General features: G+C 53.9%; 6 protein-coding genes across 6 annotated transcripts; 2 read left to right on the top strand and 4 right to left on the bottom strand.

Moving 5' to 3' along the window:
• Window positions 1–1,248: 1,248 nt before the first annotated feature.
• P168DRAFT_295405 (acetyl-CoA synthetase-like protein) lies at window positions 1,249–6,252 on the top strand (the record flags this gene model as incomplete). The annotated part of the gene is made up of 5 exons (XM_024838037.1): window positions 1,249–1,268; window positions 1,463–2,215; window positions 2,276–3,614; window positions 3,686–4,219; window positions 4,300–6,252. The coding sequence occupies 5 exons, from the start codon at window positions 1,249–1,251 to the stop codon at window positions 6,250–6,252; spliced, it is 4,599 nt and encodes a 1,532-aa protein (XP_024694762.1).
• Window positions 6,253–6,536: 284 nt separating this feature from the next.
• On the bottom strand, window positions 6,537–7,578 carry P168DRAFT_325063 (uncharacterized protein; the record flags this gene model as incomplete). Its single annotated transcript, XM_024840951.1, has 3 exons — window positions 6,537–7,111; window positions 7,172–7,371; window positions 7,441–7,578. The coding sequence occupies 3 exons, from the start codon at window positions 7,576–7,578 to the stop codon at window positions 7,015–7,017; spliced, it is 435 nt and encodes a 144-aa protein (XP_024694763.1). The 3' UTR covers window positions 6,537–7,014.
• Window positions 7,579–9,388: 1,810 nt separating this feature from the next.
• P168DRAFT_264700 (MFS transporter) lies at window positions 9,389–11,689 on the bottom strand. Its single transcript, XM_024834871.1, has 3 exons — window positions 11,090–11,689; window positions 9,901–11,019; window positions 9,389–9,829 (listed from the first exon to the last, which is right to left on the bottom strand). Exons 1-3 carry the CDS (start codon window positions 11,503–11,505, stop codon window positions 9,553–9,555), a joined length of 1,812 nt encoding a protein of 603 aa, XP_024694764.1. The 5' UTR covers window positions 11,506–11,689; the 3' UTR covers window positions 9,389–9,552.
• Window positions 11,690–14,146: 2,457 nt separating this feature from the next.
• On the top strand, window positions 14,147–16,065 carry P168DRAFT_104467 (major facilitator superfamily transporter). Its single transcript, XM_024832526.1, has 2 exons — window positions 14,147–15,948; window positions 16,020–16,065. Exons 1-2 carry the CDS (start codon window positions 14,332–14,334, stop codon window positions 16,029–16,031), a joined length of 1,629 nt encoding a protein of 542 aa, XP_024694765.1. The 5' UTR covers window positions 14,147–14,331; the 3' UTR covers window positions 16,032–16,065.
• A 498-nt stretch (window positions 16,066–16,563) lies between these two features.
• Window positions 16,564–18,470, bottom strand: P168DRAFT_279634 (putative MFS lactose permease; the record flags this gene model as incomplete). Its single annotated transcript, XM_024835805.1, has 5 exons — window positions 16,564–16,708; window positions 16,769–17,932; window positions 18,003–18,153; window positions 18,219–18,288; window positions 18,348–18,470. 5 exons carry the CDS (start codon window positions 18,468–18,470, stop codon window positions 16,564–16,566), a joined length of 1,653 nt encoding a protein of 550 aa, XP_024694766.1.
• A 2,408-nt stretch (window positions 18,471–20,878) lies between these two features.
• Window positions 20,879–24,400, bottom strand: P168DRAFT_279635 (P-loop containing nucleoside triphosphate hydrolase protein; the record flags this gene model as incomplete). The annotated part of the gene is made up of 1 exon (XM_024835806.1): window positions 20,879–24,400. The coding sequence occupies one exon, from the start codon at window positions 24,398–24,400 to the stop codon at window positions 20,879–20,881; it is 3,522 nt and encodes a 1,173-aa protein (XP_024694767.1).
• Between the last annotated feature and the right edge of the window lie 2,593 nt (window positions 24,401–26,993).

The raw sequence follows: 26,993 nt of genomic DNA on the forward strand, positions 1-26,993 counted from the left end.
TGAGAAGGTTTCGCACCACACCTTGGCAAAAAGGCGTCAAGCAATTTTTCCGACCTTTCGGAGTCCCGTCGGCTCTATTTATGCCCAGAAGACAGAGGGATATCTCTCACTTACACCGTGCGTTAGTTAAGGGGGGAACTATCGAATAGCAAATCTTGAACTACTGCCTGATTAAGGCGAACCACCATCAATAGTGAATAGACCGGTCGAAATAACGTGATTGTCGACCGCCCAGTGGAAACTAACCCAACCGTGGGTTTGTCTGCGGTGGGGCCTGCCGATCTGAAGCTTCAATAGGCGGTTTCTTCCTCAAGCCAAACCGTTCCACTGATGGACAACTAGTGTGTGGGCCCCCCATATCCATCCAGCGCACATCCTCATAGGCGTCCACAACATGCCCCTGCTCCTGCTATCGGGCTTCACGTTTCACATGAGGCTTCTCAAAAAAGGGCCTCTCGTATCGCTTGCCCTACCCGGATTGTCCAGTTCCCCGAAGCAGTAGTTGATAAACGATAAGGCAGGATCGGCCGCAGGGTGCAGCTTTACCGCAAGTTAGCATATTGGGCTGTACCATCGTCCGCCACCTAGGATTCCTGATCAAAGCATAGGCTTACGTATATCTCCTTTATGCTATGTGGTCCCGATCCGCCGAAAAACCACCGACATGGGTCGTAGCCAGACACCCAGCAGAAGATCTGCTATCCAGGGCGCGTCCATCCGTGGAAGGAATCGTACGGAGGATTCTGGGCTTGGATCCTGAAACATGGACTTCTGCTCCACGCCATTGACATGTTGGAGGAGGGGCCGCAACCCGGCGGCGCTGGGCGCGCGAAGGAAGATGGGGACACATGGCCGTCCCAAATTCTGCTAGAGGCCGGTCTACCGGTTGCCAAGGACCTGGATGGTTTCTGGTCCGCGCGAAATCGGACGGTAGTCCGTCTCCAACGCCGAGAAATGAGGTGGGGCGATGGGTTATGCTAATATTCAGTAGGCTGTCCGAAGGAGTCCGGCTCGGCTGATAGATGCCCTGGACGGTGTGGGTAAATAATTGTTGCGCAGGACTCCAAAGGGGGAATAAAAAGGCAGCCAGGGTACACTTGAACCTGCTCCGTCGATTGTTTCATCATTCCAATAGTTTCAGTAGCCCTGAGGACAAAACTATCGAGTGGCTAGTCTTATATCCCAATCATTGGCTAGTCCGGGGTTCACATCCACACTGCGTTTGTCACGGCCAAGCGTACAGTCACGATGGACCTCCAGGGACAGAGGTATGTTGGCATAGATCACTTCCCCCCTTCCCCCTTCCCTAACAGGACGGAAATGCTGATTGAGTATGAAGTGGTGACCGAGTAACCTCGGAAGCTGTACAACGACAGCTCCGAGAAATTAACCAGATCGAAGACCCATACCATGCCTTGCAGCAATTATCGAACCTGCTCGACAACCAAGATATCGCATTCAGCCTCGCCCTCATTCCGTGCTACCAGGCAATCTGGAAACGCCTCCCGGAACGGGTCAAGAGCGGAAAAGACAAGAGTGGATGGCACGATATAGACCGAGTGCACGCGCTCGTGAAGGCACGCTCTCCAACCATCGCAGAATGCCTTCATCCCAACTCAGACCGTCCTGCCCTCATCGAGCCCCGAACAAAACAGAGCATGTCCCACGCGACACTGGCAAGGTTCGTACAGCAGTTCGACCTTGGCCTCGACCACCCATCATGTTCCAACCGCCGCGTGGCCGTGGTCTTGCCCAATGGACCGGTCCTAGCGCTGGCTAACCTGGCGGTATCGAACTATTATACCCTGATGGCCATGACGCCCGCTGCGGGGCCAGTCCAGCTTCGAGAGGATATCACCAGAGCTGAGATCGGGACAGTCCTTGCGCTGGCCGAGGACATCCCCAAGCTCCAACTGAATGACCCTTGGGTACAAGAGGCAGGTATCCGAACCATTAGCGTCCAGCCGAGGGACGATTTGACTTTCGATATGACCCCACTGAACTGTGGGCCCCTCGATCAACGACAGTCACACCCCCCCAAGGTCAACTCGCCCGATGATATCGCCTTGATGCTATTCACCAGTGGTAGCAGTGGCACCAAGAAGCTCGTCCCCATCACGAAGGATGATTACCTCGCTCGGGCTGTGTGGGTCATGGATGCATTTGAGCTGACGGCGGACGACGGCTGTTTGAATGTTATGCCGCTACATCACGTGTAAGAACCCCCAGCCATAGCCCGTGACTCTCGAGATTGCTAATGGTGCTCTCCCCACAGTGGTGGTTTCTTCCGAAGCTTGTGTTCGAACATCTTTGCAGGTGGCTCCGTGATCTGCTGTCCGGCGTTCGATCCAACCCTCGTCGTTGACGTGATCGAGGGCTGGCGAGTCACGTGGTATTATGGAGTGCCCACTATGCATCACCTTATTCTGCAGGAGCTGGAAGGTCGTCCCAATGCTTTGCGGAACTCCGCCATGCGGGTGATCTGCAATGCCGCGGCCAACCTTCCCCCGACGCTGGCCACTCGTTTACTCGAGACCTTCAAATGCACCGTCCTGCCGAGTTATGGTCTCACGGAATGTACCCCGGTTTCTAGCGCCCCCTTGAGCTACCGCCTGGAGCGCCCAGGATCATCGGGCCGGGCAACCGGACCAGAGTTGGCCATCCTGAGCATGGACGGGAGATCCGTGGAGTCCCCAAAGGGGACAACAGGACGAATCTGCCTGCGAGGCTCGCCGGTCTTCCCAGGATATTTGAAACCGGAGGGGATGGACCGGAGCGCATTCGATGAAAACGGGTGGTTCGAGACAGGCGACCTCGGTTATATGGATGATGATGGATACTTGTACATCACCGGTCGCAGCAAGGAGGTCATCAACCGAGGCGGTGAAATCATCTCCCCCGCCGAAATCGATGAGGCCATTCTTTCGGCCTCTACTGATCCCAACAACGTCCTTTACCACCGTGTGAGCCAGGTCTTGTCTTTCTCGGTGCCCCACGACACACTCCAGGAGACCGTCGGCGTCGTGCTGGTGCTGACTCCCGACGCTATTCGACCGGACTTGAGACAGCTCCATGAGGGACTTCACGGGCGCCTCGAGAGGGTCCAGTTCCCGCAATGCATCGTCTACATGGAGGGCGGGATTCCCTTGAACCAGAACAAGCCCCAGCGCATCAAGCTCAGCGAGCGGCTGAACTTGGTGACACTCTCCGACACCATGCGAGGCCCAGATCGCTACACCGAGACAGGTCCCCCCCCACTCAACCGGCCGTTGACGGAACCGATCGCCAAGCAGCCATGTGAGCTGCGCCGGGACGAGGTTAGCTCTCAAGTGAAGGCCTTCAGCGGGCAGCCGGAGGTCTTCATTCGAGAGAACCCCATCGATGGCCTCTTCCAGGTTATCGTCTTCAACCAGAAAGCCGAGACGTTCGATACACAGGCACTGGTCGCATACCTCCGCGTGCGGGTCCCGGGATACGAAATCCCAACCAGCATCCGATGCATCGACAGCCCAATGCCCGTCAACCCAGTCACCGGCGAGGTGGATGAGAGTGCCGTCGACAAGTCACTGGCGGAGGCTGAGGCCAAGCTCTCCGGCGGCTCGATCAAGGGGCGAGTGCGCACCAAGTTCGCCGCTGTCTTGCAGTGCGCCCCGGCGAAGTGATCGATTCGATGGATTTCTTTGAGGCCGGCGGTGACAGTCTACGTGCCGGTCGGCTGGCTGGCGACCTCCGTGCGGAATTCAAGATCCGCCTGTCGGTCGACACCCTGCTCACCAGCAGCACCGTGGATGCGATCACGGAGATTGTCGAGGCTCAGCTGGCGAAGAAGCAGAACAGCAACGGCGAGGACGCCGGCGTCAGGCCACCGCAGGTCAACAAAACCCACAGCTCGACCAACCCTTTCTTGCTGATGGTGCAGCTGATCCCCATCATGTTTTTTTTCCCTCTCAAACACGCCCTTCTGTGGACGACCTTCATCTACCTCATCTCGGAGACCAAGGACTTGGAATGCCTCAAAAACTCCGTGGCCGTTCGCGTCATCCATATCGGTCTCGTTGGCGCCGGTTCCAAATTGGCGACCGAAATCGCTGGCCCGATCGGTGCCATCATGATCAAATGGCTCCTGATCGGGCGGTACCAACAGGGCCTCTACCCGATGTGGGGGCTCTATCATACCCGCTGGTGGCTGACGCAAAAGGCCGTCCAAGTTGGTGGAAAGGTAGGCGAGCAAATCGCGCACCCCCCGCCCCCCGGTTCTCTTCCGTGCCCGCGAATGATGCTAACATTGGGAAACCACAGGGAATTTTCAGCCGCTGGAACTGGACTCGGCTTCTCTACTACCGTTGCTTGGGCGCCAAGATCGGACGGAACGTAGAGATCGACGAGAAAGCATCCTTGGGTGAATACGACTTGATCGAATTGGGCGACGGGGTGAGAGTGGCGCAGTGTATCATCCGTCCGTTCGCCGTCGAGACCAACACCAGTATGCTCCTAGGCAGGATCCGGGTCGGTCCCAACAGCACTGTCGGCCTCAAGAGTATCCTTGCCCCCGGCGCCGACCTGCCCGCGTACACCCAGTTGGGACCCAACTCCTCCAGCTGGGAGATCCCCAAGCCGAACGAGAAGACCGCCGACTCGCCTCCGACCCCCCTACCCGAATGCCACTGGTTCTGGACGATGTTCGTCATCGAACCCATCGCGTTCATTGTCACTCTCATCCGCCGCGTCCCGTGGGCGTTTGGTATCATCCCCATCGCCCGCAACTATCCTTCCCCGGGCGGGGATGTGGTGCTCCAGTCCGCGACGTGGTACGCCAGCCCGAGTCGAATCTCCTATCATATTGTGGCTCGTGTTTCCAACACCCTCGGTGGACCCCTCTTCGCCCTCATGGCCGTCATCATCCTTCGGAAGGTGTTCAACACCATCTGCGGGCGTCCCCAACCCGGTCCCACGGCGACCGAGTCCCAACGCCAACGGGTCCGTCGCGGGATGATGAAGAAGCTTCTTCCCTCCGGCAGTCTGCAGTGGGTCACCCAGCTATTCGGGGTGCACTACGAGGGCGTGTCCATCTTGATGCGGGCCCTCGGGGCCAAGGTCGGCAAGCGCATCTACTGGCCCAGCAACGGGCCCTCGGTCGGTGATTTAGACCTGTTCGAGGTTGGCAACGACGTCGTCTTCGGATCGCGCTCGTTCATGGTCACGGCGGATGGATACGGACAGGATCGCATCCGAATCGGCGACGGCACCATGGTGGCGGACCGCACGGTTCTCCTGCCCGGAACGGACATCGGCGAGCGCGTCATGGTCGGTTCCGGGGCCTTGATGCGTCGCAACCAATACTATGCCCCCGGCACCATCTGGGTGGGCAGCAAGAAGGGCGAATCTTTCCAGATCCCCCGCGCCGGTGATGTCACGGACGAAAAGCCCACCAAATCGCCGTTCGGGCGCGCCTTTTACGACGGCGAGGCCGACTATCACGTCCTATCTCAGTTCGAAATCATGTGCTACTCGGTCTTCTCCATCGGCTCGATCGCGGTCTACTGGACTCTTGGCACCGTCGCCAGTCTCGTGATCCTGGCGCACACCCTGGAGTCCAAACTGGCGGACACCGCGGACGCCCGCTGGCGGCCGGCTGCGGTCTTTGGCATCCTTGGGATTAGCATGGCGGCCACGAGTATCGTCCAGGCCGTGATCGCCATGGTCGTTGTGATCGCGGGCAAATGGGCGATCATGGGGCGTCGTCAGGAAGGCGAATACCATTGGGACCGCAGCAGTTACAACCAACGGTGGCAGGCCTACCTCGCGGTGGAACGGCTGATCAAGAAATGCTACGGGCGCAGCGGGGTCTTGGGCCTCCTGACCGGCACCCACTGGCTCGTCATCTACCTGCGTGCCTTGGGAGCCAACATCGGACGCGACTGTGCCATCCACGCCAACGGGAACCCCAGTCTCCCCATTACGGAGCCAGATCTGCTGACCCTCGGTGACCGGGTGGCCGTGGACGACGCCAGCTTGGTTGCGCATCTGAACTCGCGCGGCGACTTCGAACTGCACCCCCTGAGCGTGGGTGATCGGAGTGTCATGCGGTCTGGTACTCGACTGCTATCGGCCGCGAGCATGGGCTCTGACGCCTGTCTTCTCGAACACACCCTGGTGTTATCGGGCGATCATGTCGACGACGGCCTGACGCTCCAGGGCTGGCCGGCGGAAGAGGCCCAGGGCGCACGCATCCCGTTCCCGCATCCGCATTAGTATCCGGTCGATGAGACCACGATGCACCTCAACCCCTTGCAATCCTACATTCAGGAGGATTAGTTAAGGTACGAAGTGATGTAAATAGATTGTCAATACCAACATGTTTTACGATGGTTCATCTTTTTCCCACCGCGTAGAGAAGATTTGATCAGGAAACCGGCGTGAGGACACGAGTCTGATAGATTGATCGCACACTAATGATGGAAAGGGGTGAAATGATGATACAAAGAAGAAGGGAGGCGATGGGAAGTTGAGGTGAAGAGGCAGTTCGATCAGGAGATGATGAAACAACATCCGAGTTTACAGAAGGCCCGACGGCCCGGGCACGTGAGTGGCCGCCATCCATCACTCATCGCTCGAGCGGTTGATTGGCAGTCTACGCCAATCACGCAAACACCACACCCGCGATGAGCATTACAACCATTTGAACTATCAGGATGGTCTTCCGGGATATCATCCACCGGGGTGGGGTTTTGTGTATCTAGGAGTATACAACAACCGTGATCGCCACAACATCGAGTCCTCTTCCAAACGAGGCGGATCCAGGTCCGACAACACCACGGCACAAACAGCCGAGTGGGGAAGGACATTCTCGTTGGGGAGCGCTGACAGAGCAGGTGTTGCATTTAGTTTCACCTGTCTGGGGAATTTAGTCCTTGTCCTACTGTGGAGCCCCGTTCCAGTCGATGGATGATTGTCCGAGCTCCGCCACAGATGGGTGGGCCCCACCACAATGCCCTCATTATAACGAGTGGTTGTTCAGGTCGGAAGCTGAACACCGTTACCGCGACCGAATAATCGTGACTCTTCCAACAGTCTCACAGCCGCGCGGAGGAAGATTAAGCCATGGAGGAATCTACCGTAAGTCCTTGTCAGTGTCGGTGTTGATACCCAGACGGAGGGGGAAATGCCGTACACAGCGGCGGAGAAAAACATGGCCATGACGATGGTAATGAAACTCCACTGCACCACGCCAGCAAGTACCGTCACGGGAATGTTCCAGACGAAGAAAAGGGCGCAGAGGAAATCGAGAAGAACATAGACCAGGGAATGGGCGGCACGCCCTTGCCCGAGCAGCCTGCCGTCGGCTATTGACCAGACTACCGGGAGGGCAAACTAGATCGGATCGATTTCCATTAGCCTTTTGCGATCATCGTAGCTTGCGAGCCGTACGGTTTGTCATACCAGGAGGGTGAACGGGTGGACATGACGCGTCACTAGTAGGATTAAGCCCAGAGAGCTGCAGCAAAGGGCTCCGGCTCTCAACCAGAGGGACTTCCGCTGGTAGTCTTCGCCGTACTCGGTGGGGAACCAGGACGACATGATTCGGGTGCTGTTGTTGACGATGAGAAGAACCTTGGTCGAGCAGACGCGGAGAAGCAGCAAGACCGCTGAACACAAATCAGCACAGCCCCAAAGCCTCGCCTTAGCGTTTCTCTGAGCACCCGCCCCCGAGACCGTTCTTGATTGGATGACAAGGCCTATCGGCCTTTGATATTCGGCCAGGCACCGGCATTCCAAAAATTACTCGATTCAAGCTGACGGGGTATCTGGAAGAGCATTGATTGACTGGTTGGTGAATCTAGCACTAGGGGATGGAAATATCTGCCACTGTTATGCCTGCTTCAATGCACGTTCTCTGCCCACCATACTGGACAACTATCCTTGCTCCTCTCACGCCTGGCGCTTTTCCATCTGTAGCTGTGATTATTATCCTAGGGTGGACATAGGATTGCTCGTGCCGCGGCGGCTTGTATCCTCCGTCCTGTTAACCCAAGTCCAGTGTAGTCCAGTGTGCCTTGCATTCCCGATCAGATGCCGGGAATGGGCCCCACCCTGTTGGCCCTCAATTCGACCAGATAAATTATGGTCAGTCGAGGCACCGAGGTCTGGGTCATGGTTATCGGGCCTTTTTTGGTCGCAACCGGAGACATAATCGCTGGTCTCTTGTAGGTAGGGAACTCAGCCAGCCGTTCTGTAGGACCAATGCTGCATCCCTTGCACACATGCACACAGCAAGGGATGACAGACGTGGAACATAGGAGCTGGAGCCCTGGCATTCTAGTCTTCATCATCCGTCGTATCCGATCCCGTTGGTTCCACTGTTGATGAGAAAGACACCGCCCTGTGGATCCAAGGACATGAAAACCGATGGATGCAACAAATCACATCCGGCCAAACGAGGATATCCCCACCCAAAGTATAAGCATCCGTCTTGGCTACTTGTTTGGCGTTGATGTCTTGATCGTGATATAGCCGAACGACGGGCCAAGCTATATCACCCCACTCTAAACAGTGGTCGGGGAAAGTAATACGCCGTAGGTATTAATCAAGCCTAGATATTGGAGTTCAAGCTGTCATTCAGAAGACTCCAGTATAACAAGAGGTTCTTCCCACAGGGAAAAGCATGAACAAGTCGTACGAGACACCTTGGATACTCATTAAATCGATTAACCCTCTATGCGCAGCCTAAGATGCCTCCACATAAAAGCTCCGGTATGTCCACTCTCGACAGTTGTCAATACCAGGAGTCGAAGTTTTGCTCCTCGCACTGTCATTACACAATATCGACCGGTGGGTGCGGTCTATCATCGCGAAGGTGCTCATATGTAGTTGATTTCTTTATGAAATCCAATAGTACTAATCAGATGTTCAACCTTTCGAGCAAATATAATCGAGGTCCGGCGGTCATTTGTCTATGGAGATTCCATATTTAGTGTCAACACTCGGGCCGAGCATAATATATATAAGCCGTTTATTTATATCCCGGTCAATTCCCATGGGCAGTACTTAGGCACGAAGCGGCTTATCCCAGTCAAGCTACGAAGTACAGAGAACTTGGATTTATAGTCTATTTCAACCAAATAGAAAACTTAAGTCGAAATTGGATTGTCCAACGGTAGGCCGGTTATGCATCGTTCACAAGGTTCTACGCGCCGGTGCCATCGGCAGATCTACAGACCGCAATTGCCGAGTGTGGCTTGTTTGTTCCTGGATATCCACATTCCCCATCCACGGGTGTGGGTGGATGCCCGTCAGCATCCATGGATACATTGTTGGACCTTTTCCCCGCTGTCCATGGGTGGTTTCATTGACCAGATTGAATACATGGTGTCTGCTCGTGACCTGCTCTCCTCGATATAATGCATGAATTTTTGGCTCTATGTAATAATGATTGATGCTATTATGTAATGCTATTATGCAGTGAAGGATATCTAAACTTTTTTTACTGCCCGTTCCATACCGGGCTTTTTGTTGAGAAAGTGTCATCTCGAGACTCGAGACTGGAAAAGAAGTCTACTTCTCAACCGGCTGCTGGAAAGAGGGATCACCTTCCTCATGCGGCGGCTCTTCGACCTTCTCACAAAGAGGCGCAAATTTGCTTCGCCGGCGTAGCTTCTTCCCAAATAGCAAAAAGCATATGGGAATCGGCACCAGAACTGCAGCGACGCAGCCCAGCAGTGTAGCCGCCCACTGGATCCCCATGTGGGTGAACATCTGACGCGAGAAGAGAGGAAAGCTCGACGCGACCAACGACCGACAGAAGGTGTTCGCTGCGATGGCGGAAGCCGCACTGCGATTGCATCACATTAGTATCAGATTTAGACAGTTGGCCAAACATCAATGGAAAAGGATAACACTCACAACATGAGATAGGTATCGATGAGATAGTTGAAGAGCTGGATGAAGATGATCAACAACCCGAACCCCGTGAAGAGCCCGCTCAGCGTGGGAACAATCCACGGGATGTCGCTGGTGAACCCGGTCCAGCCGAACCAGAACAACCCCGCCGCGAAGAGCACGCCGCCGATGACCACCGGCGGCAGTCGCCATTCCGGAATGGGTACACCCCCGTTCGCGTCAAGCTTTTCATTGTACCACCGATTGGAGATGATGATGTAGGCCCCTCCGATGAAGAGGCCCGCCACCATGCCAAAGAGCGTCAACCCGCCGACGCCCGGGTTCATCCCGTGTACCCCCTGGAACACGAGCGGATAGGCGGTCAGGAAGCAGTACAGGAGCCCGTAGATGAAGCTCAAGTACACGGTTACGGCCAAGATCAAGGGCTCGCCGAACAGCATCCGGAGCGGGCGGGAGAAATTGTTGACGAGCAGTCCCCGCAGGTCGACTTCGATTTCCTCCTGCTTGGCGTGGATGCCCCAGTTCTTGGTGTGCCGTCGCAGCTCCGCGGCCTTCTCGATAAGAACGACGGGTGGATACGACTCGCGGAGGAAGAGGGCGTTCAAGACAAAGGACGCGTAGCCCATGAAGGCGGGGATCCATGCCGTCCATCGCCACCCCAAATACGACATGTTGATGAAGCCCCCGATGAACGGGGCGAGGAGTGGACCGAGGAAGACGGTGCTGGAAAAGCAGGCGATCGCCACCCCGCGCGTTCGATTACTGTAAATGTCCGAGAAGACGGCGGCGACGACGGCTAGCGGCGAGCTGCCAAAGACGCCGGAAAAGAACCGGCACACCATGAGCGTTTGTAGATCCTTGGCGACAGCGACGCCCGTATTGAAGATGGCAAATCCCAGCATCCCCAAGAGGATGGGGAGGCGGCGACCTTTGAGCTCTGAGAGAGGCGCCCAGACCAAGGGGCCTGACGCATACCCGGCGATGTAGAGAGTGCTGGAGAGACTGGCCACTACAGACCCGACGCCAAACACTTTGGAGATATTGTTGGCCGACGCGCTGAAGATGGCCGAGTCAAACGTCGAGGAGACACTGGTAAAGGCGAGAATGGCGCTGAGGTAGACCCTATAATCGTTTACTTAGTTCAAGATCCAGGATATGTATATACAGATGTAAGGGAAAGATATGACCGTACTTGTTCCAGGTTGGCCAATTCTGAGGGTACATGGGGTCCTCTGCCCCGTCAAATTCGACGACATACTCCTCCCTCGCTGGCAACGGCGGGGGATAGGGCTTGCCGCCGCCAAACGGAGGCAGGGCAACCTGCGATGGGCGGTGTTTGATGCCTTCTCCGACGGTGAGTGCATGCTGGTACCGTTGGGTTTCAATCCGACTCAGCGCGCCCGAGGTGGTTGTCGGATGGCGTTCCAAGTCGGGTTCGGTCCGGCGCGACCGCAGGGTATGTAGATGGGGGTCATAATGGTCGACAGTCGATGAAATGGAGCATCGCGAGGTCTCTGACGATAAGCGTCCCTCGGCGTTACCGGAGACTCTGGGTTTCTCTTCGTTGCTGTGGGTGGATTCGGCACCATTCCATCCCTCTGATGGCATTATGGTCCAGGGTCGATGGCGATGAGTGTCAGGCAGATCTTCTGCGTGTGCATGGAGGCGGGGCTAGATGTAGATATATAATTCTTTCCACCCGGTGAATCAATCTGACAAAGGGCGTGGATCATGAATAATGCAACGATCCGATGGCATAAGCTTCTTGGTTTGTGGGGCCTGCCGACTTATCCGAGACTTGAAAGATCCCAGATGAATCCGTTCGAAAGATGGACGTTGAATATAGCCGCTTAATAAACTAGCAGGACGGTGGCGAATGAGACCAGGGTCGATCCACATAGGCGACATTCGTGCATCCATAAGAGGGACATGCCGAGCAACACTAGATATCTTTTTTTTTTACCTGATCCTGTTTTTCGTCCACGCGGTAGGCTGGTTAGCACGTTCGCCATGCCGGAAGCATCCCTGGATGTGGAGCCGGACCACAGAGTGACAATTCATGGCATCATCTTTGACCCCACCCAGTCCCACCTCACGGAGTCAAGTACCTCGATCAACTGCCGAACAATATCACCGCAAAATGATTCAGTCACCAGGACGGAGTATCAATCGAATACATATCCCACTCCAACAAGACTTCGCCACCGCACCGAAATCTTGAACAGCATTTTGGTATCCACCCCAATATCAATACAACTCATGGAATACATCACACCTGCTCAGGTCCTCCATCATATGCAATGAATTATGGGCAATTGGTACCAAACTGTGTACAAGAAACTTGATCATTCAAATCGTATTCTCCCCATTCAAAACCGGTTGTGCCAAACTCATTATGAATCGAAGGTTAAGATGGACTGAGTTGCGCCCGGTGGATGGACTCTATTCTTTCGCACTAAACCCTTTGCCAGTGATACTCTTCGCCGGAGACCTGATGCTCACTGTGGTCTAGAAGGTCGAGTATGGTGATGCTTGACGTAAGCCATTGTGTAGCTCACCTAAATAGTGGCGTCGAACGTGGAACGGATAGACGTGGAAGTGTCTTGGATACTTCATCTGGAGCATCTGCGGAAGAGGCAGAGTGTCCCTAGGCGTCCTCGGCGACGCGCTTGATGAGTGAGATCCGTGCATTGTTGTACGAATAGCTTCACATACGGTTTGAAGTACAAATGGCTGAGTAGACCCGGAACCCCGGAAGCACCACGGACAGCTCGATGACGAGAAAGGGCAATAGCTCTGGATAGATGATCTGGTGGCTGATGCCATGTTGCGAGTGGAATCCTGCATTGAGTACATGATGATTCACCCAAAGGGAGCCGTCCTGCTAGAAAAGTCCACGATTCTTGATACTGTCCGCTTCCCTGGTCTGCTATGGAGGGCGCGAGTCCAGTAAGGCCAATGTTGTTGATGTCAAAGTCGTCTGCATCCATGTCAATTGAGACAACTGGCAGCCCGGATTTCGGATTGGAACACGCGAAGCAGACCAGAGATCAAGGCGCTGTCCGCATTCCGTCCTTCAACAGTTCCATAACGCGCCAAGATGATTAAGCTCGTGGTGTCTCAGATAAGGTGTTGGAAGGTGTTGGAAGGTGTTGATGATTTTCTAGTCGCGTTTGCCAGTACTCGTCGTTGAAAAGCCCCACCACACGAGATTCTTCTCCAACACTTTCAAAAGCCTTGCTCAAACCACTTGCCCTGGGAATTAGTCCCCACTGCTGGGATTCTTCCGAGGCCCCATAGACAAGCGTTGAAGGGGCTCCACTGCCGTAAAGCACGCGTATCACCCCAAGTTGGGGCTCCTCCGCATGCTCGGAGTATATATGACAACGAGGACGAATGTGATATTATGCGGGACCGGAAGATCACACAGTATAAAAGTCAGGGCTGAGAAGCCTGCCTGATACAATGGAGACTTTCATGCATCTGAGTTCCGGAAAGGTGAATCGACACGTCCATCAGGGGGATATTGGCTGAGTAGCCAGGGAAAGTATCCACCTATGGATCAATTTTCAGTGCCGAATCCAATGGCTGTTCTTTTTGAAGCTAACGAAAAATGTCAAAATAGTCGCATGTCTCAAATTGAGCTTTTCCAAGCCCGTGGCTAGGAACCCTGGCCCACGTACCTCAAGGGTCGGGCCGTTTTGATCGGTCATGTCGTGATGTCGCTCATCCAAGGGCCCTATACCAAGGACTGGGAGCCAACTAATTCCTAGAAGATGTGGAAGGGCTCTACGCGAACCTTGCGAACCTCTCCAAATGAGATATGATCCCCGATCAACTGCGTGCGGGTTTGGGGCAGCATCACGGCCGCTGGTGTCGGCAATTCAGCAAAGCGCGCGTGTATCGCAGAATATTGTAAGCACTCGGAGCCATATTGGTCCGACCATCGGCATGATTTTTAGCTGAGATAAAACTTCTTCTAATTTGTAATCACCCTAAGGTCTTTCTAGAATAGCGCTGCAATCACGTTCAATTAGTCTATACCTATGCTTGGCCATAAGCATTAAGCCCTCATCGGAAGGTACTCTATGCCAAAAAGTGGAGACCCTGCACCGTGATTACCAAAGAACAGGGGCAGAAAGTGCCAGTGATATCATTGCCTTGCTGGTTGATCGTAGATAGTGTTCCTTCGGAGACATATACCCCTGCTTCTTGGCTAATTGGTAATATATGATTGACAAAGACATACAGCATGTCTCCGAAGGATCGCACACAAGGCGAAAAGGTAACGGTTCGACTCATGGAGGGAAACAGAACGAAAACGATATAAATGACGAGTATACTTGTACTATATGCCCACAGAATTTCGACTACATTTTCCATACTACGTTGACCTTTCCACTTCTCCTCAATACCTGAGCCCAATTTGACTAGATGGCATCTATTCCAGACCCTGAGTTGGGCAAGCGGGAGCTGCCCCGAGATGGGCACATCGAGGAACCGGAGTCCAAAGGACGAAAGATCCGCGGCATCAATTGGATCGTGATCTGCGCTTCCCTTTACATCACTTGTTTCCTCTATGGACTGGATACCACAATCGCTGCCGATGTCCAAGGCCCTGTCGTCGCCGCATTCGGTCATGTCGACCAATTCTCCTGGATCGGAGCCGGCTTCCCATTGGGTTCAGTATGCGTCATTCTCCTACTCGGCACCCTTTTCAACACCTTCAACATGAAATGGGTCTACATTGCTACCGTGGTGCTGTTTGAGGTGGGGTCGGCGCTTTGTGGCGCTGCCCCAAATATGAACGCTCTGATTATTGGCCGCGTCATCGCCGGCGCTGGTGGAAGCGGTATCTACCTGGGATCACTACAATACCTTGCGATCATGACAGTGGAGAAGGAACGGGGTCTTTATATGGCTCTCATCGCCGTTTTCTGGGGCCTTGGGTGCGTGTTGGGGCCTCTGATCGGTGGCGCCTTCGCCGTGTCCGCAGCGACCTGGCGCTGGGCCTTCTACATCAACTTGGTGATCGGTGCCGTCTCCGCCCCGGCATTTATTCTCTGTCTCCCATCAATCTGTCTCATGCCAGATGTTCCCAGGCAAGAAAAGCTGGCTTCCATCGACTTTGTCGGCTTTGTTCTGGGGGCCGGCATGTGGGTGAGCTTTCTCCTCGCGTTCACAATGGCCGGGGGGCAATGGCCATGGAACGATGGACGCACAATTGCCACTTTTGTTGTATTTGGCGTCCTCCTCGCACTCTATGCCCTGCAGCAATACTTCGCTATCTTTACCACCCCCGCTCGACGCGCATTCCCGGGGCACTTGTTGCGCGATCGTACACAGGTGCTCCTGTACGCCGTGACAGCGGCTGGAACCACCTCCGTATTCGTCATCGTCTATTACCTCCCCATCTACTTCCAGTTTGTGAGTGGCGATGGCGCTCTGATGGCAGCCGTGCGTCTCCTGCCATTCGTCGTCATCGCCGTCGCGGTCAATCTGGTCTCCGGCTCGCTCCTCCATTTCATCAAGCTCTACAAGATCATCTTCCTTCTCGCCAGCGTTTTTCTTCTGGTCGGCGGTGGACCCATGGTGGCTTATTTGAAACCCAGCACGATGACCGGAACGATCTATGGGCTTTCAATTCTCGCTGCAGTAGGAAGTGGCCTGTCGATGGTTATTGGCTATACAGTTGCCACCTTGACGACCAAGCCGGAAGACACCGGCGCCGCGCTGAAAATGCAGAATGTTGCCCAGATTGGTGGCCAAGTCATTGCACTTGCTCTCGCAGGACAGATCTACCGATCGCGGGCTATTGCAAATCTGCAGTCTGCTCTGGCTGGTCACGGATACTCGTACGACGAGATTTGGAGCGCGGTGGCGGGCACGCAGAGCGCATTGTTTGAGGAGCTGGAGGGTCCACTACGGGACCGAGCAATCGATGCCATCTCGCAGGCAATGCGTATGACGTTTGTGTTGGTTCCCGTTGCTGGAGCCGTCATGTTTGCGGCGGCAATGTTAATGAAATGGGAGAGACTCTTTGGCCATGGTGTTGCCGTGGGTGGTTAATGAGCTAGTTGTCGTAATTTGATGTGCTTTAAGCAAAATATGAAGAAACGTACCTCCACTTATGATTCCATTCCACGGACACCACTATAGTAATAGTAGTTCCGCTTGGGGCAGCTCTGTTGGGCCCCGAGTCGGATCGCTGGCACCTGCGCCGACTGTCGAACATATCTCCTCTGAAATCAATTGGGCGTGGTTGAATATGGAGGATGGATGGAGAAGGAGGTTCCGATGAGTCCAAATTGAAGTCCAGACGATTCTCTCTTGGCTCAGGTGACAGAATCACACTTCTCCCACTGACCGATCGCATTGATTCTAGTTGCGTTCGACTTCCCACAAACACACGTCTTGAACGCCACCCCAGAGATCGCACGACGGTACGCTACGTTAGATTTGGTCCATCCCGGTAGTTCACCGTGTGACACTGGAAGAAAGCGCTGCAAGAAGATTGAAGTTCACGAGATAGACAGAGCTCTCGCGGTGGTATTAGAAAATATATTCGTATCCCTCCCCCCTATTGACCAATCACTTCTCTGATCCTTGGTCCACACTCCAGTATTCGTCCGTCCGATCCATCTCAGCAAGGCAGAGTGGAGGGTCCTAAATAGTATGGTCGACAACCTTCTCGGTGACGGTGCCGTCGGCCTGTTGGACGACCTTGTCGACGCGTTGTGAGGCCTTGACCGGGTTAGGTTGCTTGTAGACCCATTCCAACTCCTCGAGGGTACGTCCCTGGCCCTCAACACTGAATCTAGTTAGCAAACGCGGACCGTCTGAGAGAGAAAGGAGAAGGGGATAGACTTACGCAAAGAGATACCAAAGGACGGCTTCGACGCAGTCCCAACCGACAAACACCCAGATATAGTTCAACCCAATGGTTTTATTGGCGATCGGGGTGCAGAAGGTGTTGATAAAGCCCAGGCAGCCCGTCAGGAAGCCGTAAAAGGCCAGGCCTTTGGCGCGTCGGTGGGTGTCAAGGGCCTCGACGGGGACAACGCCCTGCAGCGGAGTGTAGGCGAACGAATAGACGACATTGAACAAGAAGTAGAAGGCGAGCGCGGCGCGACCGGCGTTCGCATTGCTATGGTCGGCCCCAAAGACGCGGCTGACACCACCGTTGATGGCCAACATCACCGCCGACAGGAAGGTGCCGTACACAAGGACCGGACGGCGAGGCATGCGGTCCGTCAGGGACACGGCGGTGCCCGCGCCGATCGCGGAAAGAACCGAGTTGAGCACGTTGTAGCCGAGCTGCTGCGAGGTGGACTTGACACCCAGCTTGTTGAAGATTTCCGGGTTGAAGTATCCCAGCCCGTTGCCCGAGAATTGGCCAAAGACTCCCATCATCAGCACCTGCGTGGACCGCCAGCGACTCTCGTGGCTGTCGACGAGACAGCGGAAATCCCACCAGGGGATCGCCTTATCCTGCATCTCTTGTCGGATGCTCTCGCGAATCTCTTCGATCTCCAGCTGGACGAGGCGCGAGCTGCGTTCGCCATTGCCGTGGAACTTGACCAAGAACTCGATGGCTTCCTCCTCCCGGCCCTGGGCAAAGAGGTAACGAGGAGACTCGGGAATGAACGCCACGGCGCCCAGAACAATGAAACAGGCGACGCACTGGCCGATGAACGGGATCCGCCACGACCAGGTGTTGTCGATGTACTGGCACCCGAAAGTAACCAGGGCGGCGGGAATCGAGCCTCCGAACCATCCACAGTTGTAAAACCCAGTGCAGCGACCACGCCACTGAGGCGGAGCAATCTCCATGGAGTAGGCTGGCGCGGCGACCGTCATGAACTGAATCCCGGAGCCGAGCACTAGACGGCCGACGGTGACCTGAGCGAGGCTGAAGGCGCTGGCTGCAATGACACTGCCCAGGATGATGCCCACGGCTCCGGAGATCATTCCGGCTCGGCGACCCCATCGGTCACTGACGGCGGCGGCGAAAGGGGTGGTGATGATCGAACCCCTAACCTCATTAGAGACTGCCTATGAGATGCGACGATCAAGTGGCAGAAAGGGGACCGGTGTGCACTTACACTGAATACAGAGAGGTCATAACAGACACCTTCCACCCGTCATTCTCACTGTGCATGACCGACTTGAAATGCGGCATGACCGTGATCGACCCCATCAGGGAACCATCATAGCCGTTGGCGCACGCACAGCAGAATGCGATGAACACACATACTGATAAGATTGTCAGACACGACATGTCATGGCCCACCCAGGGGGCACTGGAGAGGTACACTCACGGTACAGATGTATGGCTGCCCTGCTCCATCTCGGGATATTGGATTCCTGGATCGCCGCATACAGCTCGGCCTAACGGAGAACAATTAGCGTCATCCTGTACCCTGACGATCGGCCGGGACAAAACGTACGTTGTACACCTCCTTGCTGGTAGCACCTTCATTGCCCGCAGTCTTGCCAGTTCCCTCCGCCACGACCGGAAAATGTGGCTGGGGCTCGGTGGCACCCACGATGGTCTCCTCGGCCTTACCCATTCTGCTCTGAACTGTCGATTAGATTTCCCAAGAGTATCGGGGGAATGGCTTCTCAAGTCGCAAGCTGGGATCCATGATTCCTTGAGCAGGGAACGTAGGTTTTATATGTCGCGGTGGGCGCCACCATTTGGTCTTCGCACGTCTTGAACAGCTAGCTACCTTACCTGGCCGAGAACGTTATGGCCTTGTCAAATCTGTATCCTATATTGCATGACTTGAGGAGGGGGTTAGCAACGTGGTGAGATGGTTAGCGTAGCCGAAGCTAACCTGCCAATCAACCCCGGATTGTCTCTTCTCTAGTCTCATTCCCTCGGCCAACTACCCCAGGTTTTCTCGACCTTGCATCGGTTGCCCGGTCCGACATCCCCGGGTTCAAAGTCATGCTCGAATCCTGTCAGATCCTGCCAGAGCTAGTCATGGCCAATACCGCCGCGAGGGTCCTGCCAAGGCCCCATTGTGCTTCCCGTCTAGGGATGATTCGACGCGTTCTCGGACCACCAGTCTCAACTGAGACATTCCCCAGCTTGTTTTGTAGTGCGTTGATAATAGAGTAGGTGCCATGTCTTGTGATTAATACCATTCGCCCCTGTACAAAACCACCGAAGAACGCCACGCAAGGGGGCAACACGAACAGCAGTTGTGACTCAGGCGTAATCCCCCAAGTAGCTTGTCTCCAGATTGGACTGCCGTTGCATTCGGAATCTTATTATTGACCTTACTGGATTTGGCACGGTGCTGTCGGAAGATGAGCTCCGCCTATTCCAATGACATTGCAGGGTCTGCTTGGCAGTGGCGTCGCCTGGCGAGCAGGAGCGCTAGCTGAATGATTATGATTCGAGAAATATCGACGCCTCCGCGAGAGCTCGCAAGCTCATAATGCTTGAACCGTTTGAATGGCGGGTGCCATTACTTTCCCCCCCCTAGAATTATCCAGCGCATGGGCCATGTTCCAACGCTTTGGGCCACCAACTGTCCGGGTGGTTGCTCTCCGTGTCGTTTGAATATCAAGCTTGTGGCGTGTGTCGCGCACTTCGGCCGGGGCTCCAGGGAATCGTAGCCGAGACACCCGTCTAGCTAAGATCACATTGGTTCAGTGGGTCGGCCTCTGCCTCCGCATGGTCCTTGCGGTGATCAGACCTAAAACCATAATCCCCACATCGCCGTGATCATTTTGACACCTACAATACCCACAGGTTTCCCATGTGCTGCGGAATTTCAACCCGCAGCTCATCCTCTGCCCTCGCTAAAGGATGGAAACGCTGAGCATAGCCACAGGTAGAGAGAGAACAGGGTAACACAACTGGCACTATGGGCCGCCTAGCTCGTGACCATCATGTCAACAGGCTGCTTGATCTTGTTGAATAGCGAGACAACTTTACCGAATAGGTTTTTATATTGGGTGCTGTGGGAGCCGGACATGACATGAATATGTCGGCCTTGAACACCACTTTTCAAGCCCTCTCGGACCCCACGGGTCTGACTCCCACAGCGGCCATTTGCTCCTTCGTACGGACGCTTGAAATGTTTGTTGGGGGTTTCATTGGTGGATCGGTGTTTGGAAACCGCCCGAGGGCTCATGGCGAGCGCCTGGGGATACCGTCGGCAATCGGAAACGACGCTGCAGGAGCTATCTGCAATCTCAAGGCGATGGACCATGGGTTTGACTGGCGTATGCCTACAGCCTTCAAAATCTGGCCAAGGTGATGGTAAGGAACGCTGTGTGGGTGTTTTCCTTGGCCCTGTATATTCCACGGATGAAACTCTCTCGAAAGTTGTAAAACAGAGAGATTTGCTGTGCTATTGATTCTGTAGGGATTGCTCTTTGTGGAGATTGCAAATCTAAGGACCGGTCGTTATTTGTCCTCGCACCTGATTTACCACCTGTGATATTTTCAATGATACCTCTCCTCTAGTACAGGGTTAACATAGGGTTATCAAGCTTTATTCTTTTACTTATGAAGCCCACTGCATCGTTAATGACGGTCCCTCGCGTGGATCTTGCATTCGCTTCTATGGGTTGGAGACACGACATGCTGGGGGAGGGGGCAGGGATCACCGAAATCAAAAGCTGTCTCCAATCAAGAGAGCAACCGCTACCACCTACGCGCAAGAGTAGTAAATCGGGGGCCAGTCAAGGGAATATATGGATATTGCGTTTCCATGCCAATGATTTCCAACATAATACTAGGATGAAGCTACATATCTTGATATCCGGAGTGTCCTGACGACATACGCAATTGCAGGTAGCTTCAGCGCCTGTCCCGCAGAAATGAAGCAATCGGAGATATCCCGGAATTACAGCGTACCACGTGGAATGTACTGAAGAACAAAACTCAGGTGTGTTATTGGGCGGGGAAAGAACATTTCTCTACTAGACAGAACAAAAAGAAGGAACACGAGACAAACTTCTAGCGATTCTTGTCTCTTCTCTCAGCATCCCGCAATCGCTGCAAGTCTTGATGTCTCCTCAGCTCGAGGCGTCGCCTCTCAAGATCTATAATCGCCTCATCAATCTCCGCAAGTTCCCTTCTAGCAGCTCGGACGTCGTCGGAAGGCTCCACTGTTTCCAGCGGATGCTGGTCGTGCTGGTCGTGTGGGTAGGGGCTCGGTCGCTCTCTATATTCGTGGAACCCATGTTGGCCGCTGGGAGTGGGGGAACGAGACCTTGGCTGGTGTTCGATTGAATGGCGGGCCAAAGAGCGCATGGATGGGCTATCGGCGGGGTGAGGCGGCGATGTAGTCGGCATAGGGCTCTGGCCTGCTTCACCCATCTCCACGTCTTCTTCCTCGGTCGGGGGCCCCGCACGAGCTGCTAACGGACCAACGGCGGAGGGCCCGTAGAGATCAGCCGAAGGCAAGCGAACCCGGGGTAAAGGGGCGTCGGAGCGAGGAGGGGGAGGGGACTGGGGGGGAGGAGGGGCACGAGAGCGGGGGGGAGGAAGGGCCTGGGGAGCGGTCCAGGGGGGCACGGGAATTGACGGTGCCAATGTGGGATGGGGGGGCCGGATCATTCGGTCGTGCGAGAGATATTGGACTGGCCTTCCTCCTGGGGGGTCCGTCTCGCTCACGGTGCGGATATCGGCCCATGTGAGCGTATGCCGCCTTGCAGTGACATCCTCCAGGCGCCCGATCAAGCACCGGTTCCGCCTATGCGCATTGGCCTTCAGCTCCTTGATGGCTTGCGCATTCCAGGTCCTGAGATTGCCAATAATCACAAGAACTTTCTGCGCCCGACTGAGCGCCACGTTGAGTCGGTTCACGTCTGCTATGAACCCAACTTTGCGGGCATCGGCAGACGGCTTGGTCATGGAAAAAATGACGAGAGGCGCCTCCGATCCTTGAGCCGCGTCAATCGTAAGATTGTCGCGGTACGCGATTTCGTGCTCAGCAAGGACCTCCCCGATCAGCTTTTGCTGGTCCTTGTACGGGCTGATGATCATGACATCATCAGGCACAATCTGGTCACCGCCACTGGTCTGAAACCGATATAACTCCCGCAGGAGATGTCGGATCACGTGGGCCTGGGACACATTCTGCCAGGACAGACTATTTGGCGCCTTCTCCGCGTTGCCTATGACGCCGATGAACAGCCGGCGCACCCCAACCAGACCACTGTTGCGGAAGTAGTGCCGATCTTGAGTGAAGGTGTCCCAAGCCCTGCCCACCCTCTCAGGCGCATCACTGCTTTGGCCTGACAGTAGCTTGCTGCCGTACACGCTGCGGTTGAAGTACTCCAGAATCTGGCTATGATTCCGGTAGTTTCTATCCAGCATGGTACAGGGGTAACCTGCTGCATAGAGCCGCGACATGAGCGACCGCTTGAGGTACTGCGCGCCCTCATTAGTCCCGTTCTCCGAGATGACCGTCGGCGGAAGCTGTTGGGGGTCACCGATAAGGACCACGCCTCTCACAGACGAAAATGTGAGTGCGATGCACTGATCGCCTTCTAGGCACTGCCCGGCCTCGTCGCTGACGACGAACTGAGGCCCGAATGAAGACCAGCGAAGGACATCTTGCCATGCATTGTTGAGGGTGGTGGCGACGACTCTGCAGCTCTTAAGAACGCCGCTGACATTATGCTCATGGCTTGCACGCAGCGCCTTGAAGTCTTCCCTGGACAGGGGACGGTGCTTATCGACCTCGATCAAGTCCAACAGCTCGGCGCATTTTGGGTTGGTGGCGCGGTTTGTCGACGCGTAGTCCCTGACCAAATTGTGCATTTGGACGCGCTCGAGAGTTTGATTTTCCGCAGCTCGGGCACGGCGTGCTTGTCTCGATTGACTCTCATCGGCGCTGTTGCTCCGCAATTGGTTGAGCTGATGGGCCGGTGTGCGAAGCCGACATGCTCGGCCACACCAAGCCTGCAGATACGAGTCTCCCTCCAGGGCTTTAACGAGGGCCTCGGCTAAATTGTCGACGCCCTTGTTGGACCCAGCAGCGAGAAGAACCTTCAATCCCAGAGAAGCAAGTACTAGGATAATTACCATGGCCGTACGTGTCTTTCCAGTTCCCGGTGGCCCTTGGATGAGGTTGACGCCACAGACGATCTGGGTCGTCGACGTCCGGAACGCCCGTTCCTGTGCCTCATCGAGGGGAAATCGAGACATGATGTACTCCAGACGCCGCTCGATTTCTTCGCCCGAAAGCTCGGAGATCTGAGTTGCGTTCAGGATAAAGTACCCAGCGTTGTGAGGATCAAGCTCGATACCGTGGGCGAGGAGCGTTCGTTTCAGGGAGAATCCCTGCCTCTCCTTCCCATCCTGATCGCCCCAAACCTTGACACGGCTGGCTTCGTGCAGAGCGTCTATTTGGGCTTCTATTGGCACCGTATTTGGTTGAATCTTAGTGACGATGCCAACTTCTTCAGCGTTCTGGTATTGCAAAGGAACCCCTCTGGTTGCGAGTACAGTCAGGTCGGCAGTAGGATCGTGATCGACAACACGACCGGTTGAATCCAGCTCCCCGTCCGAATAGTTCTTGGAAGAGTCCGTCACGAGCTGGAACTTGACCTCGGTGCCCTCCATTATCTCAGGGACAGTGAACTCATCCTCGCCGTCAGCTGTCCGGAGCTTGATGTTTATGTAGCATCCGGTTGCCCCCCCCGTAATCCAAGCTGTGTGTCGCCGGCTGGGGTTAAAGACGCGGGTGACTATCTGGCGTTGCACCTCTTTCTCATTCAGAGAAGACTGTATCAATCTGCAGCACCGGTCGTGGTCATCAATAAAAAAGGGGTCTTGCGGCTCCCATTCTTTATATGATCTTCGGTCCATTCCAGAGAAAAGCCAAGGCATTGGTGGTCGACAACCTGATTTTTCATCAGCCTTGGCCTCTCTGTAGTACCAGAAAGCTTGACTTCGTTTCCCGGCATCGCAGTGCTGTTGGGCCAATCCATTCAGTTGCTCGACCCATCGCAGGATATCAGGCACGATGCGAGCGTCATTCTGGTGGCACTCCAGCCAGACAGTCACATCCGTGGAGCACCACTGAATGTCGGCGAGTGCTTCCAAATCGGGTGAGATATCGCTATCTTGCTGGGACTGAGTCCTTACGACCACAGGCTCCTCGTGGCAACGGATAATGAAGTAGTATAGAGGCCTTTGGGGGTTGAGGACTGTGGGGTATTGCTGCCGGTGTTGCCCAACAAAGTCATTGGCTACGGCGCTCTCGCCTTCCAGTCCAGCTTCAATCCGGCATGCTTGGAATGGGACAATGATTTGTCTTTTTTCTGGACCCTTGAACCGCATGACTAGCCGCGGTTGTTGGGAGTCAAGGAGAGTCCGGACCATGGCGGTGGAGAAGACACGATCGCCACCCAGCGTGATCACACATTGACGCCATGTCTTGCAATATGGAATTAGGGACTGGGGAACGTCTGACCCATGGGGGTCTTCGAACCAAGACTTGTCGAGGACACGTTGGTTGTTCGTCATTTTGTGTAAAAGGGGATCGGTGTCTATAATGGGCATCGAATGTCAGGTCTCTCTATACTATCTTAGATCCATAGGATGATATGTTCTCACCGATTATGTAGAGAGTTGGTGGTAAAATGGCGTTATTCGTCGGCACTAATGCGGAAAATCTTACTCCCAGGGAGAGCACGCACTTGGAATTATTAGCTGAGGTTCTAAGCCCCAGATAAAAAAAAATCACACACCACAAGCAAAGGTTTCGGAAGACCAAGTTCTCTACGAGAACCGGCGCTTTGATGTAGTTAGCAACTAGTTTAAAGAAGAGTTGGGATGAATTTACTCACAAGGAAAAGGGAAGAAGACCAAGTTCTCTACGAGAACCGGCGCTTTGATGCAGTTAGCGACTGGTTTAGAGGAGGTTTGAGATGGGTTTACTCACAAGATAAAGGGAAGAAGACCAAGTTCTCTACGAGAACCGGCACTTTGATGTAGTTAGCGACAGGCTTAAAGAAGAGTTGAGATGAATCTACTCACAAGGTAAAGGGAAGAAGACCAAGTTCTCTACGAGAACCGGCACTTCAACATCATCAGTCTCTTGAACTCGGTATCTCCCAATTAAACACAACTTACGAGGTCGGAGAAGAAGACCAAGCTCTCTACGAGAGCCGGCTGTGAACACGTTAGACCAGTTCACAATGAAGGGAGACTCTAAAGCAATCCTACATACCAGAATTTTCACTGAAGAGAGCAAGCGGGCTCTGGGAGCCTTGGCTTGTTTCGGCGAGACGGGAGGACACTGTACTTACCGAACAAGTCGATAAGTAATGAAGAGAAAAGACCAAGCCCTCTACGAGAGCCGCTGCGTGACATTAGTTAGCTATGTTGGGATCAGATGTTTTCAAGCCTCTCTTACGCAGATTGAAGTAGCCGTTTGTGATGATCATAAACGAAAGGTATTGACAGGTTCAACGGCGATGAAGTAGGAATCTTATGGTGGGAGAGGTGAGAGAGGTGAAAGTGGAGAGAGAGGAGAGAGAGACGAGAGAAGTGAGAGAAGTGAGAGAAGTGAGAGAAGTGAGAGAAGTGAGAGAAGTGAGAGAAGTGAGAGAAGTGAGAGAAGTGGGAAAAATTAGGGAAATTGCTTTGTTGTTGACAAACACGACATGTTGTGTTGTGTTGTCGTGGGCTGCCCAAATACACAGTGAATGAAATAGGACTCTGTGAAAGTTTACATCTGCAACCCTCTCTCACCTGTGGTCCACTGTACCCTACATTCAATGATTTCCAGGTTCTAAATACCCAACCCTTCAGGCTAAATGGTGTAAGGAACCAACATTTCTATCTTTTGAAACCTTTTGGCTCATATTGCTATGTGTGTCTTCGAGCAATGTCAGCCTTTCTCTCTACTTTACACCATTTGAGCACCTTCCTCCTGGCTATATTAGAAATTTGGTATGCATAGAGGTACAAAGGCGCGTGACACAGGTGGTTGGATGAGCAGCCAGCTACATGCCATTGAAGGCATCTCATTCCGTAGGTATGTTAAGATAGTAACCTATCTGGTAACATCTAATTAAGCCAAGCCCTAGGTATCCAGAGCATGTTGCGTTCATGATTAGATCCATATATGGAGACTGTTCTTTTGCTGTATCTGCAGCCTCCAGGGCGGACCAGAAACATGGTTTACACGTGGACGTATGGATCAAAGAAAAGTGCCATCCCTACTCCAAGGAGAAATAGACTTATAACCAGCGTCAGCCGCAAGTAGTCTCATAGTCATCCGGCGAGCCGGACAGTGACGGGTTCCCCGTGCACCTACTATCTGTTTGAGCTGAGGTTGCTGTCAATTGTCTAGTGCTTAATCACTTTCTCATGCTGAGAACACAATCACGCCCACGCATCAGAATTTTGACCTCATGGCTTTGATCCTATATGCAAATTTATCTTTGCCAAAGAGAGACAGGTATTGGGATTTGGCATCGATCTCCTGATAAGCCTTGAGCTTTCCGCGGTACTACTGTCCAACCTTTCTCCCAAATGTTTTTTTAACTGCATAAATAAACCGAAGTAGAGTATGGGGCTGCATCAGGAGCTACGTGGAAAACATCATTACTGTTAGCACATTATTTACGATCCCTAGTAGTAGTCCCGAGACCTTGTTGACATTCTGAACTCATGGCTGTTAACCCCCAATCGTTGTTTATTGAACATCATATATAAACAGAGAAACAGCTACCTAAAGATGAAGGCACCCGCTGGTCTATTAGATCCCGGCTGTAAACACATAAGGCAGGACCCATAGCATGCGATGTGTCTACAGAATTCGTCCGATATAGAGTCGATTAGTAGACTATATTTGTCAATCGTCTATGGTATAGGTGCTCAGCATTACCATATGGAGCTTACTTCAATCATTCACAGGGCCAAAAATTAACCATCTATTGTAATTTCCTCGGTGAAGGATGGAAATTTCACACCATCGAGGTTCAATATGTTAATACCGTAGACTTCGACAGGCTGGACGGCAAGTAGACTCCTCAAGTCTCGGCTTCTTCCATTGCCGCTTCCAAAATCAGACGACATACTTGAAGTGGTCTCTATGTGAGGAACGGGG

This window comes from Aspergillus campestris, assembly GCF_002847485.1.
Source record: "Aspergillus campestris IBT 28561 chromosome Unknown P168scaffold_3, whole genome shotgun sequence".
NCBI lineage: Eukaryota > Fungi > Ascomycota > Eurotiomycetes > Eurotiales > Aspergillaceae > Aspergillus > Aspergillus campestris.